The 18831-nt window shown below is 39.6% G+C and overlaps 1 protein-coding gene across 1 annotated transcript in view; it reads right to left on the bottom strand.

The window, feature by feature from the left end:
* Positions 1–1382, bottom strand: part of LOC143869728 (zinc finger BED domain-containing protein RICESLEEPER 1-like) — a 64548-nt gene extending 63166 nt beyond the window's left edge. Inside the window, exons 1-2 of the mRNA XM_077376289.1 lie at positions 989–1382; positions 540–598 (exon numbers count right to left, since the gene is read on the bottom strand). Of these exons, the coding sequence (XP_077232404.1) occupies positions 540–598; positions 989–1382 (453 nt within the window). The remainder of the gene's footprint in view (positions 1–539; positions 599–988) is intronic.
* Between the last annotated feature and the right edge of the window lie 17449 nt (positions 1383–18831).

Below are 18831 nucleotides of genomic sequence, written 5' to 3'. Positions count from 1 at the left end.
CGAGGGACCCCATAAATCATAGTGCAGTAACTCAAAAGGGTGCGAGACCCAACTAACAAGCCTACGAGGAAGTGACACACGATGGTGTTTTCCAAGATCCGTTGTAGGCACTCTAAGCAGGGATGGCCACGACGACACTGCCACGGGTAGCTATGTCACAAATATCTCTGAAATTTTCAAAATATAGCGTTTTTATTGCGAGATTTTGATAAAACAACAAAATCCCGAACTAATCCCGAGATTTTAAAAATATAATGATATTTTCATTTTTATCATAAAATATCCCGATAATATCACGATATAATCCAAATATTTTTAAGATATTTTTAATTTATTTTTTTCTCAAATTTAATATTTTTATTTATTTTTAAATAATTTTGTTTTTGCCGCTTATTTTCCGATATAAACCCGAAAAAATAATTAAAATTAATATATCCAGAGATTTTTCCTTGCCGAGAAATTCCCGAAAACGACATTTGTGACATAGACTGGTAGGCATCGATGGAACTGTGCAAAATGGCACGGGAGGGGCCACACACCAGATGGTAGAGCCCACCACCTAACTTTCTGAAACAATCATTCTTCCAGTCAAGAGCTCCTGAAATAAACAATAAGAAGGATAAAATGAGACTAAGCAACTATGATGTTTCGAAATTTGACTCACAGAAAGTAAATTGAATGCTGACTTAGGAACACACAGGACTTAGGATAAGGTGAGCCCAGGGCGTGGAGAGATACTACTAATACTAGAGATGGTAGTACTCCTATCAACAAAAGTAATAGAATGAGAGGTAGAGACAAGGCTTCGAAATGAACTTAGGAAGAAGTACCTGTCATATGGTTTGAGGCCTCGGAATCAATGATCCAAGAGCTAAGGCTAATGCGAAGGTAGAGGAGCTACCTGGCCGGGCAAAACCCGCACTAGAAGGTCGACTACCCAATCGTAAGTGCTGGAACTCCTCCTAGTCAGCTCGAGAGAGATAGAAACCATTAGAAGGAGCCGCGGGCCTGACGATGGAAGCAGACGTCGATGCATCAGGAGGGGTAGGAGCAAAAATGTGTGCTGAGCGGCCTGAACGAGGCCCAGGAGGAGGACGGAGCTCGCGATGTAGACCGTAGCAAGTGTAAACATGATGTCCCTCCCTCCGACAATGAGTGCAACAGGGTTGCGGTCGCCTACCAGGGCCATGATCTCCACCAAAATCGCGGCCGCCACCACGAGCCCCGACCACGGCCAAAGGTGCTGCCACCATGTGCTGAGCGGCCTGAACGAGGCTCATGAGGAGGACGGAGCTCGGGATGTAAAGCGTAGCAAGTGTAAACATGATGTCCCTCCCTCCGACAATGAGTGTAATAGGGTTGTGGTCGCCTACCAGGGCCATGGCCTCTACCAAAATCGCGGCCACCACCACGGGCCCCGACCACGGCCAAAGGTGCTGCCACCACGGATAGAATGATCACCAGGCTCAAAACCAGCAAGGGTAGAGCCATCACTAGAACCAGACTAAGTAGAATCCCCTACGAGTCACAACTGGGCGCATGAGTACACCTCCATGAGAGAGGGCATAGAGCCGGAGCCAAATATCTACTGACAGAGACGTAGAAAGTCAGGACCCAATCCCTCGAGGAAGTGAACAACTCGAAGCTGGTCGCACTGTCGGGCGACCATAGCCAAATCAGATGTAAGGGGCATAGAAACGTTGAGCTGCTGACAGAGGGAGACAAACGGGTTGTAATATGCAGAGAAGGAGGTGTCACCACACCGGAGGTGCATCCACTTTGAATAGGTGGCACAAATGCGTGCGAGGTTGTCAATCCCAGAATAGAGGATCGTTGTGTGGTCCCAGACTTGCTTGGACGTCGGAAGGCACATGGTGCCAACATGGTGCCAACAATGTGAGGAGCCATGCTTTGCCACAAAAGGTGCGAATTAGAGCATCATCCTACTCCCATCTCTCATAAGTGGGATCAATGAAGGAGGGAGGATCGCGACGAATGAAGCTAAACTTACCCCGAGCAAGGTAGGTCTTCACGGCCATCTTCCAATTCAGGTAATTGGACCCGTCTTGTTTAACTGTAGTCATTGGTGGGAATGAACCCTCCATTGACGAAGAATGGGTAGATGAAGAAGGAGTCGAAGCTGGTCGAGTGTCACGGACCTCAAGTCGGGTCCAGAGAGGGATCCTCAATAACGGGAGGATCCATGGAGACAGGGAGAGAAAAATACTCTCAACCACAACAACGGCAAGGCAAATAGTACGAAGAAGTCACTAGACGAGCCCAAATTGGGAACCGCAGCTTTGAAGAGGGCTCGAAGCAACAAGAGACATAATAGGGCAACCAAGAGGGTTCCATCAAGAGAATCAAAGCCGCGGGAGGAACAAAGAGACTTAGGTCATAAGGGAGAAGGGTAGGAAGTAGAGTGCAAAGAGAAGAAGGGAAGAAGGGAAGAAGGGGTGGACAGGGGGTGAAATGGCTGAAGGGAAGAAAAAAAGAAGGAGAAGAAGGTGAAGAGGACGAAGAAGAAGAAGTGGCTAAGAGTGAGGGAGGAGGAAAAGAACAAGAAAATGGTCTTCTATGGTGTCCCTAGGGCACCATAAACCTAGGGCTCTGATACTATGTGGGAGAGAAGAAAGAGGAGACGAGAATAGAGGGAAAGAGTGAGTTAGGATCTTCTCCTCCTCATTAATGTATTTATATAAACGAGAAGAGTACATGGACAAAAGTGCCCTTAGGCACATTTACACATTCTAACAATGTGCTCTAAACAGAAAAGATATGGAAGTGCATACAACACACCCGCTATATTGTATAACTCCGTCATGAAAGCCTGTACATATTGGAGTCAGATGTTACATAACACAATGATTCCAATGTCTTACAGAATAGATAAAGGAATGGCTCAAATGTCTCGCCGAAAAACAACCATAAGACCTGGGTAGAAAATAAATATGGTTGGAATAAGCACAAGTACCACCCAAGGAGAATATAGGATACTTAAAAGCCTAATCATTCTTTCTAATGTTTTTCCATTTCATTACAAATGAGGGTACAAGACCTCTATGTTTACTTCCTAACTTCACTGTTTTGATCCTGCTATGAACTCGATTTTCATTGGTCAGCTATTACTGGTTCAACTTCATTAATAATTATGTTAGCAGAGAGTTCAACCTTGGTCATTTTCTCAAGTCATGTATTGATGACTCCAAACACAATATGACATTTTATTTTAGTTGTTTTACTAATGTTTCAATGTTGCTTAAGAATTCTCTACAAAGATCAATTTGCAGCATATTGAAGCATAGGTTAAGGCTTGGAATAAGAAGCCAAAGTTTAAAGAAGATTGAAGATCCATGGAGAATGAAGAAGTGCTCAAGCTCAAGATTGAAGACTTGAAGATTATAAGTCTAGTCTTAGATTGTAAAACTAATTCGTTAATGTATATGTGAGTAATGTCACTATGATAGATTAAAGAAGGGTAATCATACTTAAAATGGATCTAAAATGCCTTGCACACATAACTGAAAAATCAGTTGTGAAAAATCTGAAAAAAACTGCTGTAACAGCCTTCACGGACAACCGTTGTTCAGAACGGTCGACCATAGCTTGTCCAAGGATGACCGTACATAGGGACAGTCGACCGTCCAAGGAATTATGCCAACAGCCAGTTCCCCAACGGCTAGATCCACAGACGTTTGTGGTTCGTCCATCATGTCCATTGGAAAAGCCATAACAACTACTTTTCTTTCCCACTCTATAAATATGGTTCTTGGGAGCATTAATCATCATGGAAAACACTTGGGCTTACCCTTGACAGATACAATAAGGGGCCGTTTGGATATGCGGATTTTAGAATCTTGGATTTCCTCAAAATTTTGGATGGGAGACAAGAGAAGGAGACAGCCTATTTCACTGCTCTCTATAAAATGTGTGCATTTCCAGGAATAGAATTAAAAAGGATAAACACATTGCACCCATATGCAAAAAATGATTAACACATTAATATCTATAAACACAATGCACCCATATGCAAAAAATGATAACGAAATAGTATTTTTTATTCAATCACTTGTAGTGTATCAAAAAAGAATTAAAAAGGAGAAACATATAAATAGAATTGGCATAACTAATTATCCATAATAATTTATGTTACCTTCATATTTACCTAGGTACAATATATTTTACCTATCTGATTAGGTTTAATTATGCACTCGAATTTCCAGCTATCTTATAGAATGTATTCAATAGTATAGTGCCTAGTTGAGATTACTTTCTATAAATAGCTACCTAATACGCAGTTCATAATATACATAATATAAAATTCTATAAATGGCTACCTAATAGGCAGTTCATAATATAAAATAGTCTATGATAATGTAGTATTGAGGATATCTATATTCAAAAGATATGGAGGAGCCCCACATTTCAGAGAAGGGCACAATCATGTTCTCACAGCGGGAAGGAGCCTCCTCCCAAGAGAATTTGGAGAACGCTTCATTCAGGAGCAGGACTGTAAACCTAAGTAGATAACCGGCTTCTAGGTTACCTCCTTGGAGATGCAAAGACAGGCATTTTCACTAATTCCACTGAAGGCTTAAGATGACTTTCTTTTATTCAGAGATGGTAACAGCAATCAGAAGAAAGTTCAATGAGTAAAGGATGTTGATCCTTAAAGAGCATTTACCAGTAAACATGTCCATATATTTCATGGCAGGCCATGACCATATTTGTTTCTTTAACATCTATAAACTGCAATGTACAGCATTTAAAGAGCAAGAGCTTAATTCATTGAGATATGGAAGTTCATAACTCAGTGATAGCACTGTTCTTATCATTTGTGAACCAATATCAGTGCCAATCGTCCCTACATTGTTTTGAAAAAGGATGATAAGGTCGGCGCCCAAATTACATCCATTGAGCTACGAATAAACGTGATCACAATTTGGCCAGATTTTCAAGTTATAGGTCCAAAATACTGCTATAAATTAAGAACATGCATCTCCAGAAATGCATTATGTTTCGTAGAGAAATCAATTGGTCTCGCAATACCATTTTCAGTAATGCATTGTGCAGGGTTTTTTTTTTTTTTTTTTTTTTTTTTGCATCCTTGGCTATGGTCTTGAAAAGTAAACAGTAGCTAATACAGAAAATATATAAATGAATCCATTGGTTAGACATACATGATACATAACTATGGGCTGAATTGACTTCCAATTTAAAAATTCTATGAAATTAAGAGTGCCATTTGATTTGAGGGAAGGCAAAAAGATATATTAATCAGAAAAAAATGAGAGGTCATACCAAATTCTCATGATGAACTTTACAGAGGATGTTGAGCTCTGCCAGGAACTCTTTTGACTTAGTGTTCTTCATCTGCTTGATGGCCACCACCTACATAAATATAGGAAGATGCTGTTGGTGGTAAATATGATCTTATGATGAATTAAATTATAACAGAAATAAACCATGTACTTACAGTTCCTCTTAATCTTCCAAGGTAAACAGATCCATAAGATCCCTGGCCAAGCTTGTTTGACTCACTAAAGTTTGAAGTTGCTTCATAAACTTCAGAGAAGGGAAAAACACTCGTTTTACCATGAAAAACTTCGGATTCTGTAAAGGTTAATACCTTGAACAATCACTTCACTAGCAGAAAAAAAAATTAAATGATTGACAAACTGGTGGAATCAAGATTTTTTTTTCCTCTAGTGTAAAAAATAAATAAATAAATAGCCACTGAATGCAATAAACCTTTGGACGGAGAATGAAGATTCAGCTTAGAAAAGTTTCTACTTGTACGGACAAGGTAACAATTCAAGCAACATGGCAACCAATTGATTCCTCCACAACTTGCTTCTGATTGCTTGCATTTTTTCCTTTTTTGGTAGTATAGACAGAAAAGAAACGCAATTAAGACAAGTATGACCACCACTGCTGCAACAATAATCCCTAGAATAATTTGACTTCGAAACTTTGGTGTTCTTCTGGGCTTTGAATCTGAGAGTTAGGAAACAAAAGGAAGAAAAATAAACATGAAATAAATCAATGATAATATTATTGGATATTAAATAGTAAAATCTCTCCCAGAAAACAAAGAAGAGAACCATGAGACTTTTACAGTGTTAGCACAAATGGGTACAAAATAGCAGCTGTAACAATTATTTTAAGGACGAAAAAAAAAATCTAAACATGTATAGAGGATTTTGGCTCACGTAATTCTAAAAGTTAAGTATCCCACTGAACAGAATATTGAGTATTTCCAATTTAATTACTGGGATATTCTTATATGGGGCCCAATAAACAGAGAAATTCAGAAAAGAATGTTGACACAAGGTCCCAAAAACAGTAGGAATGATATCCATACTTGACAATGTAAGCCAGATTTGCTTAGAGAAGAGACAAAAAAACATAAACCATTCAAACTGCACATTAAACAAAAATTCAGGGTTCGAACTATGCCTAATTAATTTTTATAACAAATTCGATGTTGGCTTCGGTTTCCTATTTCTGTATACCAGTTTCTGCTAATATGTCTTATTAATCAATGATGTGTCCATCTGGAACTATGCATAACGTACAGTTAACCAAATTCGTGTTGTTTTATTTTTGTGAATGACAAAACTTTATTAAAAATGTTAAGAGATAGGGTGTTTTAGTAGTTTATATGCCGCTCTTTATGTTTCTTGATGCTATTTATGAGGTAACAGACCGAGAGATTTGAACCTTGTTCTAACATGACCCGATCAACTCGATCAAGCACTTGCCATCTATTACTTAGGATGGGCCCCTTCATATTGGATGCATTAGTGGCACACTTGTAAATTGTTTCTTTGATGAATATATAAAGGATTTATGGGAGTGGGGTTAGACTTCACACCTCATGAACTTCATCATCCCTCTATTAATCTTTTTGTTTCATTCTTCTACATTCCTTCTCTACTTCAAATTCCACGACTGGTGTGATCTCCTGCAAGGATTTCTATAACTTATCAATTTAACATGGTACCAAAGCCAAGATCCAAAAATGCCTTGGTTTGATTTCTCTGTTTTCTCCTTGAAAACCTGAGATCGGTCTCCCTTTCCTTTTTCTTTGAATCACTCATGTTGACAAACCTTAGCGTTTTGCTCCCTTCTTTGTTCAAAAATAAATATAAAAAAAACCATGGGATTATCTTGTTTTTGTGCCGTAGTTTGTATCATTGAAGCTTTTCCTCTTTAGATGATAAATCGAGGATAAAGTTCTACAAGAAAGATGTACAGGTTTTATGCATAGAAGGATCATGTTGGCCTCATGTTGATGGGTAAGATAATGCCCTAGTTTGTGCCTAATTTTTTCTTCGGTAAATTGGCTAGTGTGCTGCATCGTTTCGGCTGTGCTGTGGCTTCATGTGGGCTGTCTTCTTGTGTGTTCCGGTATGCTCGTGTTGTGTAGATACTTCATGCCTTGGATTGTTGCTTTGAGTGAACTGTTGCTTCGTGTGGGCTGTTTTGAACTGTGGTGCAGTCTTCGTGTGGACTGTTGTGCAGTCTTTGTGTGGGTTGTTGCCTTAGATTATTACTTCATGTGAACTGTTGCTGTGTGCAGGCTTTCGTAGACTGTCCTGCAACCTTTGTGTGAATTGCTAGCAATCTTGGTGTGAACTGTTGAGTAAGTTTGCGTGGAGTGGTGGTTCATGCGGATTCCTTTGTAGTGATGGACTTCTTCTCAGGATAATCACTGCCCTTCTTCTTATTCTCCATTAGGAATTAAAGTAACTCTACATTTTTAAATAGCATAGAGATGCAAGGTATGCAACTTGCATTTGTTAAAGGAGTTCAACAACCTTCCATGGGATCAATCTATAAAGGTGGCCTTCGGTGCGAAAAGAATATTGAAATGTATGACTGAATATGGACCCAAAGAGTCTAATAGTACGTATGAAGAGTGCCTCAAAGAAAACTGTCAAATTATGACCTAGTTGTGGAACAATATGAACCACTAGTACAGATGCAATGTTCCTTGACATGGCCAAAGAGGAGTGAGAAACAATACATGGAGAGACATATTCTTCTAAAGAAAATATATCACCTATATGAGTTGCTTGAGATCATATTCCCTTTTTAACGATGAAACAACAGTTTGAGTATCACAATACACTTTGTGGTCTGTGGAAAGATTTGAATGTGAATCAACCCCTCACATCGGACTTGGAGCTATTGAAAAGGCAGCGACGAGATTTTAAGGTTAGTAAGTTTCTTTCCAGACTTGGTCGAGAATATGAGTTCCTGGGAAGACATTGGCAGTACACTATACAGCAGTCGAGGGTCAATCAAAAAGGGGTCTTGCCCAGTCAGCATTAGAAAATCTTTCTGCTCAAATAATTTCTTTGCTTAAAGAAACTTCCTTGGCCTAAAGTACCCTCCATATATCTTATGATGCATCGAACTGGATTTTAATGATTAAATTTATTACCATGCATAAATTGGCTTACAACACTAATTGCAAATACAATATCATAATGAGTAATGGTCCAATAAATAAGCCTTCCAACAAGGCGACAATATATACTAGGATCCTCAAACATATATCACTTATCCTTCACCAATTGGATAGTAGGATCCATAGGAGTGTCAATAGGCTTAGACCCTTCCAACAAGGCGACAATATACACAAGGATCCTCAAAAATATATCCCTTATCCTTCACCAATTGGATAGTAGGATCCATAGGAGTGTCAATAGGCTTAGCCCCTAACATACATCCAATAATATATACTAGAATCCTGAAACATACATACCGTATCTTTAAACAATTAGATATTAGGATCCATAGGAGTATCAATAGGCTTAGCCCCTAACACACGTTTCTGACAAAAAGTCAATAACATAGACCTTTTGTGAAAAGCCAATGCGATTTTTGACCTAAGTACTTCAATTCCAAGATACAAGTATTTAGAATGATTTGAATTTTGACTTTTAAATTTCTACCTTTTAGTTCGATAGAATCTATAATATAGTTCAAGTTTAACTTCTAAGTTATAGCAAAGAATGCGGTGATGGGGAGGGTGGAGATGATGACATCTCATACACTGATAAAGAGAATGAGGACTTCGATCCAAACATCAGTTTTGTTTTGGACTTCGGCCCTCACGAAAGTGGAAGTACTTCATGGAAGTTTATGGAAGTCCATTGAAATCTTGTAAAAAATATGGATGTTTATGGAAATCCACGAAAACGATGGAAATCTAAGATGAAACTTTAGGAAATGGTAGAATAAACATAAATACACAATTAGAAACCATCATGTAAGAAGACAACCATCCATAATGGTTTAACAAGATCATAGACCAAGTGACATGCACTGTCATACATGTTTGCTAGGGACCATCGCAGAAGGCATTTCGCAGACTGGCTGTTGCAAGAGAGAGCAGCCACATAAGATTAATTAAATGAATAAGACAAAATCTGTTGAAAAGTGAGACCATGTGGCTGCTCTCTCATGCAGCAGCCGGTCCGCAAAATGCCTTCTGCGATGGTCCCTAGCAATTCCCCTAAAATATTAAGGTCCATTCTAGACAGATAGCTCACATAGCTCGAAAGCTGATGATCGCATCATTTCTTTTATTTTTGAACTATCTTATTAATAGAATGCGCATTAATGTTTCCTAAATATATGGCACATAGTTGTCAACCCGTGAGTCCGTGACTCGATTTCTTAATTTTATGACTCGTGACTCGTAAGAGTTTTTTACAAGAACAAAAATTTAGTTAAAAAAATATAATAATATAGCAAAAGATTAAGCATGTAAAAAAATATAACCCAATACCACATAGATAAAGTGCTAAACCAAAAATATAAATAACTATATGCTTGTAACTTGCATGCACAAAAATAATTAAGTTATGGTTGGCACTTAATCATGGGTGAAAACCTTTTCTTGCTTTAGATTTGTATCCGCCCATGATTTATGGTATGTTTGGAAGGAAATTTGTGGTGGTTCAGGCCAGGAAACCAAGATTGTCCAAGACTAGGAGCCTCCCGCAAATGGTTTTTTGAAGCTAAACTTTGACGGGTCCATCATAGGTGATGCAGGATCAATAGGGAACCCCGGTCCTCTCGAAATTGGGGCAGTCTTGAGGGATGAATTTGGAGCCATGAAATGGGCTTTCGCGAATCCCATTGGAGTCGCAGACACTAATGAACCTGAAGTACATGCTATCTACCAAGGAATAAGGTATCTTGAGAATGAAGATTTGAATAAGATAGTGGTAGAAAGAGACTCGTTCAGTGGGATAAGGTGGCTTAGTGGCTCTCATTCCTTCCCTTGGAGATTTGCCTTTCTTCGATGAGATCCAAGACGGTGGGACAGGGTGGGGGACAGATCGATTTCTTTCCATCGTGTTAGGCGGTCAACTAATGGTGTGGCTGACAATTTAGCTAGAGATAGTTTCTCTAGGGAGAGAATTGAGCTATTTGACTCTGTTCCTCCTTGACCCTTGCAGTGGGGCTTGTTCTTGTCTTTCTTTTTGCCTCTTTATTTGTATAGACCTCCTCGATATTTTTTTTTCTCATTTAATGCAATGCCTACCATTCAAAATAATAATAATAATTAAGTTCTAAGTCCATAAAAACAAGAAAGCCCAGGCCTAGCGACTTGACTTGACTCGTAAGAGTCATAGTTTTTCGACTCGATTCGCAGCGACTAGTAAAAGTCACCAGACGAATCGTAAGAGTCACCAACACAGGTGAGTCGCCCATGCGACTCAACTCGAAAGCACAACGACTCGACTCGACTCGAGAGTTGACTCATACGACTCGTAAGAGTTTGACAACTATGATATGGGGTTTATTGGTAATGTGGATGCATGCAACGAATCAAACTTCACACTTCGATCTAGGATTACATCGGACTTCAGACTTAGGTCCCTTTGCAAGTTAATAAATGTTGGCTGAAAATCTTCATCCATCGGTGAAATTATAGAACTCATGATTTAGGGTGAAGAAATGCATTCCAGAGAAGTCTTAAGACTATTATATACATGTACACATTTTCATTTCTGCTTTTCATTTTGATGGTGAATGGTGGATTTGTTAAGCTATGTTTTCAACTATTGGTGGTTGGATGATGATTTTGTAACAGAGAACATTAACAATCATTAAGGGCATTCTTGTAATTGTTCAAGACATTGATATAGATACTATATTTTTTTAGATTTACGTGCTATCTGTTGGTATTTAATACAAAAATAGATTTTTGGCATTCAAATACAAAAATTGGCATTCTTTTGTATTTCTAAAAGGTAGTTTTATTTACAATACTGTCACCTTTAACTTTCCCTTAAACCTCGTTTTTATTATTGTTACTGTTTGTCTGTTTGCACTCATAAGTGAAATTAGGTCGCTGTTATCGAAGCTGTTGATGTCGTCATAATTGCGTGGTTTTCAACCAATGCCAAAATTACTTCGCCGTTATTTTGGCATCGTGACCGACAGGATGCGACCTTTCACATCTGTAACGCTTAGAAAACGGCACTTTCTTTAATGGGAGTTTATGGGCTGTCTTTAATGACTTAAAGGGTGCATTGAAGAGACGTTTTTGTTCTACAAAAACAAAGATTCATCTACGTTTTGAAACCAAGGTTTTAAATTTCGATTTCTGAATGCATTTCGGTACTCACCGAAACCGAAATTTGAGCCGAAATCGAAATTTCGGACTAAATTTAACCAAATGGTTTAACGCCTATTTTATCTCGTACTTAATTTCGCCTTAAATTTCGGTAATTTCGGCTGAAATTTGGATATAATATTAAATAGTTATCAACAATCTAGATTTTTCGTTGAAATCCCTAAAATTTCGGATGAAATTTTGAGATTGCCATTTCGATTTCGCCTGAAATTTCCGATTTCGGTCAAAATTTAAAACCTTGTTTGAAACACACAACAGATCTGTGAAAAACAGAACAGAACCCTTCTTCTTCTTTTTGTTTTTCTGTTTTACACTTTTTGTTACAGAGTTTAATACTTCTTTCTTTCATACTTTTACTATTTTGTTGGGCAGTCGGAGTGTTCGTGTAGTTCTAATCTCTTCGAACGTGCAGTCCTTAGAGATCGATGGTGCGTCGGGCTGTTGTATCCTGAGGGTGATTGTGACCAAAAATCTGCTTCACCGGAATGAGTTTCCACAAAGGCGCAAATTCACCTTAAAGAGAGGGACCTAATCCGTGCCTCATCTCGTCGCATCGCAGAGAAGGTTTTACTAACGTTGTTTCTTTGTTTTTTCTATTTTTCAACAGAAATTTGGTAAGCCATATTTACAGATTTAGAACAATAATTTTACGGTGAATTTGGTTTGTCTCCGTTTAAATTAAATATGGCATCTCACGATGAAGTTTTATCGGATTCCGCAAATCCGAATAAACCTTTTCGTTTTAGCGGTGAAAATTTTAAGAGATGGAACAAAAAGATAATCTTTTTATCAATCCACGAAAAAAGGTAGCCCATGACTTAACAGATTCAAAGACATGGAAATCAGAACTCGAACCGACTCATTCGGTTTTGAAAAACAAATGGAAAGAATTTGATTTCCTATGTCAGTATTTTATTTTGAACAGCCTTTCCGATGAATTGTATGATTTGTACAATAGCCGTAAGAGTTCCAAATCACTTTGGGAAGCCTTACAGAAAAAGTATGATACAGAAGAGGCCAGATCAAAGAAGTATGGTGTAAGCAAATACTTCAGATTTTACATGGTAAATGAGAAAACTGTCATATCATAAACTCATGAATTAGAGCAATTGGTCCATGACATCCTTGCAAAAGGAATGATCATTAATGAACAATTTCAAGCGGCTGCCATCATTAACAAGTTACCTCCTTTGTGGAAAGATTTTAGAAACTCTCTTTTACATAAATCTAAAGAACTTTCAGTGGAAAGCCTTCTTGTCCTTCTTCGGATTGAAGAAGAGAATCACGACCAGGATAAGAAAGAGGAAAATGTTTGTAATGTTAATGCTATTTCTGTTTTTAAAAATCCAAACCAGAAACCGCAAGTGAATCTGAAGCCTAAGAAGAAGATGATGAAGAGAAAATAAAACCAAAACCAAAGTACCACTAAGAGTTAAAACCAGAACCCCAAGAAGAATAATGATTATTCTAAGGTTGTATGATATGTTTGCGGCATGAAAGGGCATATTGCTCGGATGTGTTGGAATAAGAAAGACTCACAAGTCCCTCAAGCCAATGTGACTGAAGAGCCACTTGTGGCTATAATCACAGAAGTACATGTCGTTGGTGGATCTGAATGGTGGTGGGCCGACATAGGGGCTTCTCGTCAGGTTTGTTATGATAGAAGTTGGTTCAAGTCATATACAACTGTAGACAGTGAAAAGAAGGTATTACTAGGAGACACACACACCACTAAGGTACTCGGAACTATGGATGTTAAACTCCGATTCACTTCTGGGCGGAAAGTGCTGCTGAAGGATGTTCTCACACTCCCGAAATGAGGAAGAACTTAGTTTCTTGTTTTTTACTCAATATGGCCACAAACTATAGAATCTGATCAGTATATTGTAACCATGGTTTTAAATTTCGACCGAAATCCGGATTTCGGTGGAGACCGAAACCGAAATTTCCCGAAATTCCATTTTTGGCCATTTACCAAATTTCAGACTGAAATTTTAGATTTCGGTCCGAAATTTAGGTAATTTCGGTAATTTCGGTCCGAATTTTCGATTAAATGCCATTATTTATTATAAAAAAAAGTGTTACAAAATTTCGTCCGAACTTTAGGAATTTCGGTCCGAAATTTCGAACAAAATTATTTTGTGAAAACTTCTTGATAAACATTTTATCAAATCCACCTGGCCAGGTATTAAATAGGGGAAGAATTCCATGTCGGGTATCACTATTGACCTCGAAGGTTTGTCCAACACTCTAGTACTACCCTCTAGTGACTCTAATAAGAACCACGGTTAGATAGACCAAAAATGAGAGACTTGCCAACAGACCAATATGACCCCTCAGGTCAAAGGACATGTAAAGGGTCATATCTGGTAGAATAGCTCAATTATCTCCTGTCCACAAGCTATTCTAATGTGATCATGTTCAGTACGCAATCTCATTGTCGTACCTATTCTATCTTGCTTAGGGTCCACTACCCAAGTGATTGAGATAAGTCACTCTACATCTCATGCATGTAGGCAAGATAGATGCTAGTGTGTACAGGAGGAGATGTCCAACCTCAACCCCAACTAGGAACTACTAAGGTCTGCAAAGAACCGGAATCCCATATCTCCTTGCTCCCTAGGATCTGTGAATCCCACATCAACAACGGGCGTGGATTAAAAGTTTACAAGTGCAGACGTGGACGAGAATGATGGCGTAGACTCTAGCATGGGCCACGGATTTTGCCGTTATTTTTTATTATTTAATTTCTATTTTCGCCATTTTATTTGTAGCCTACTTTTTAGGCATCATGATGTAGGAAGAAGAAGAATTAGGGGAGAATAGAGAGAAGAATAGGAGAAGAGAAAGAGACGAACACAAGAGGGGAGGAAGAGTTCTCAATATCAATCAATATTCATCAAAAGTTCTCAATAATGTTTGCTCAAGGCTTTAAATAGCCAATTACAACCCAAAATAAATAGAAACCAACTAAAATATAGAAACCAACTAAAATAGGACTCTAACATGAAATGACTAAAATATCCCTAACTAATACTAATAATAACAAAAAGGACCCAAAGGGCGGCCCAGCCTAGAATAAATGCGCAATGGGCGTTGAGCTCTATCATTTCCCCTCTGCTGAAAAGAACTCTCCTCCAGAGAGTGAAGAGAATGGTACTGCTCCAGGATTGCAGGATCGAGACGGCGAAGCTCATCTTCTGTAAGCCAAGTAGCGTCGGAAGAAGGAAGATCACGCCAGTGAACAAGTTAGCGCTGAAAACCACCATGGCGGGAGAAAACGATTTGATCATCAATTATAGCCTCGATCTGATCTGAAGGAAGTGGGGGCACTGATGGAACCACTGGCACTGGTGCTGAAACAGAAGCGCTGGCAGTCCGACCTGTAGAAACATCTGTAGGCATAGAAGGAGGCTCAAAGCTACCTCGATATGGGATTAGATCTTCAACATTGAAAACAGGACTAATATTCATATCAGCAGGTAATTCAATTAAATAAGCACTCGGGCCATATTTACTAAGAATGCGAAAAGGGCCGATGGCTCTAGCATGCAACTTTTTAAAAGAATTGTGAGGGTAACATTCAGGACGAACACGAACCATTACATAGTCGCCTTCATTAAATTCAAGGTTCCTACGATGTACATCAGCTGCGAGCTTATAGTCAACATTACTAGTAGCAATCCTACGACGTATATCAGCATGAAGGTCATGGATGTGCTGGGCAAAAGAATCGGCTGACTGAGAGGGACAGGCATCAGGTGGTAAAGGTATAAGATCAACAGGCTGACGAGGGTTGAGGCCATGAACACTCTCAAATGGGCTCTTTCCAGCAGTCATATTGATGGAATTATTGTACGCAAACTCAGCAGTGGGTAATAACAAATCCCATGTACCAGAACGATCTCCAACCAAACATCGCAACAAATCACCTAAACTACGATTAACTACCTCTGTTTGACCATCAGTTTGTGGGTGAAATGCTGAGGAAAATTTCAATTGGGTGCCAAAAAGGTTCCAAAGTGTCCGCCAAAAATAGCTAACAAACTTGACATCACGATCTGACACAATGGAAACAGGAAGCCCATGAAGTTTGACAACTTCCTTAAAGAACAGCTTAGCTACTTGCACGGCATCAGCTGTTTTGCGACACAGAATGAATTGTGCCATCCGTGAGAAACGATCCACCACAACCATGATAGAATCATGTCCTCGAGCCGTCCGAGGTAGACCAAGGACAAAGTCCATGCTAATATCTTGCCATGGGGAGTGGGGAATAGGTAAAGGCGTATACAATCCAGTATTTTGTTTCTTAGCCTTACCTAATTGACATGTGCGACACTGTGACACAATTCGCGCTACATCTTTCTTTAAAGATGGCCAATAAAATTTATCCTCGACTAACGCGATCGTCTTATCATGGCCAAAGTGTCCTGCTAGGCCTCCAACATGCATTTCCCAAACTAAGAAATCGCGAAGGGATGTGCGGGGAATGCATAGCCTAGAACCTCGAAAGAGATAACCATTGTTTATCAAGAAATCAACATGTTCTCTACGGTTACCATCATGGACATCTTGAAAGATGATGCCAAAATCAGGACACGTAGGATATTCGTCCTTCAGTCTATCAAAATCTATGACTGTGACACTCATGGACTGTAAGACCATAACCTTACGAATTAAGGCATCAACTACTTTATTTTCAATTCCTGCCCGATGATTGAGTACAAAAGTATACTCTTGGAGAAATTCTATCCACTTAGCCTGACGTTGACTTAATTTCTTTTGTGAAAGAAGGTATTTCAACGCTTCGCGGTCAGAATATAATACAAACTCCTGGGGTAAAAGATAATACCTCCAATAGGACAATGCCCATATAACAGCGTATAACTCTTTATCATATGTCGAATAACGCTGTTTAGCCTCATTAAATTTCTCGCTAAAGTAGGCGACAGGATGTCCTTCTTGACTTAAAGCACCTCCTAGCCCTACTCCTGACGCATCACATGATACCTCAAAGACTTTAGAAAAGTCAGGATGAACTAGGACAGGAGCTTCCATCATCTTCTGCTTGATATTTTGAAAAGCTCGTGTAGCAGAAGAGGTCCAATGGAACTCACCTTTCTTCATGCAGTCCGTTATTGAAGCAATAAGGGTACTAAAACCCTTAACAAATCTACGATAAAATGTGACCAATCCATGAAAACTTCGAACCTCCGAAAGTGTAGTAGGAACTGGCCAATCATTAATTGCTCGCACTTTTTCAGGGTATGCAGATACACCCTTTTCCGAGACGATAGAGCCTAGGAATATCACCTGGGTTTGCATAAATGAGCACTTCTTGAGATTTGCATAAAATTTAGCTTCTCGAAGAATCTCAAGAACTTGCCTAAGGTGATCCAAATGTAATCCTTTTGATCGACTAAAGATTAAAATATCGTCAAAATAGACCACCACGAATTTGCCTAAGAATGGACGTAATATATGTGTCATTACCCTCATAAATGTGCTCGGAGCATTAGATAATCCAAAGGGCATGACTAACCATTCGAATAATCCGTTTGGTGTCTTAAAGGCGGTTTTCCATTCGTCTCCTGGACGAATTCGAATTTGAATGTAACCACTACGTAAGTCAATCTTACTGTACCAACGCGATCCAGCTAATAGATCTAACATATCCTCAAGACGGGGAATGGGAAATCTGTACTTAATTGTGATCTTATTTATAGCGCGACTATCAACGCACATTCTCCATGATCCGTCTTTCTTGGGTGTAAGCAATGCGGGTACAGCACAGGGACTAAGGCTGTCTCAGATTACACCACGCTCTAGTAATTCCTCTACTTGTCGACATAACTCTGTTCGCTCCAGGGGATTCATGCGATAGTGTGGAAGGTTGGGCAATTGAGAACCGGGAAGCAGGTCAATCGCATGCTGAACATATCTCATGGGTGGTAATTTTGCAGGAAGCTCATCAGGAATCACATCGTTAAATTCCTGTAATATCTGGGTGACCTCAGGTGGTAGGTCAACTGGTTGCTCAGAAGAGAGCTGAAGAGCTCCTTCATCCACTAAAGCTAACATGTGTCCTGTCTCTTGACTTGCTCCTTCAAATTCTTTACGGTTCAGAAGATGCAGACTCTTTTGTTGAGCGAGCTTTGATGGTGGAGTAGGCTTAGAACTCTTAACTTTATCGACAGGTAGCGCAGATTTTAGCCTAATTGTTCTACCATGGTGCTTAAAGACATATGAATTTTTCGCCCATGATGGACATCCATATCATAAAGCCAGGGGCGGCCGAGTAAGATGTGGGCAACATCCATGGGTAAGACATCACACCATATCTTGTCGGAATAATCTCTCGTTTTGATGGGGACAAGACACCTCTGCGAAACAGGTAAGGATGTCTTATCAACCCAAGCGACCTTGTATGGTTGCGGGTGAGGTTCGGGTTTGAGTTTCATTTTAGAGACACCTGCTTGGGAGACAACATTCATGGAACTACCTCCGTCGATGACGATTTTACACACTGTGCCTCCGCAGGCGAGATAAGTATGAAAAATGTTAGTGCGCTGATAATCATCGTTTGTTGCAGGCGTAGACAAAATGCAACGCACTACACCAACACGTGTGCCATCGAAGTCAGCTTCATCTGCCGAGTCGACAGGATCAAGAGGCTCTACTTCTTGCTCGTCGTCTTGGTCCTCGAAGGGTTCACCATGCTCCTCCTCTATAGTAAGGGTGCAATGTGGACAACGGGAGGCAATGTGACCTTTTTGGTGACAGTTAAAACACTCAGGACCTTGGGGTACTTGTCGGGAATTTGAAGTTACAGGTCCTTGACGAGAAGTAGGATTTACCGGTCCTTTATCTCGATTAGCGCTAACTGCTGGACCAAAGTTATTGCTTCCTCTAGAAATAGTGGCGGTGTTTCTTGAAGCAGACGGACCGGACTGGGCGACTCTACTAGTCTGCTGTGAGTACCATGATCTACTCATTTGGGTCTCTCTCATTTGGGATCTTCCACCTCTAGGGTTGGGGTACTTGAGATATTTTTCAAATGCGAGAGCCTTTTGATAGGCTTCCTCCATGGTCTCAAGAGAATGGAGTTCGACTTCTCACTTAATCTCGGGTCACAATCCATTTATGAACTTCTGGATAGTCAT

Source organism: Tasmannia lanceolata, unplaced genomic scaffold, assembly GCF_043159265.1.
Source record: "Tasmannia lanceolata isolate RefF3 unplaced genomic scaffold, GAP_Taslan_0.1 ptg000003l, whole genome shotgun sequence".
Lineage (NCBI taxonomy): Eukaryota > Viridiplantae > Streptophyta > Magnoliopsida > Canellales > Winteraceae > Tasmannia > Tasmannia lanceolata.
This window is presented reverse-complemented; position numbering and strand designations above follow the sequence as displayed.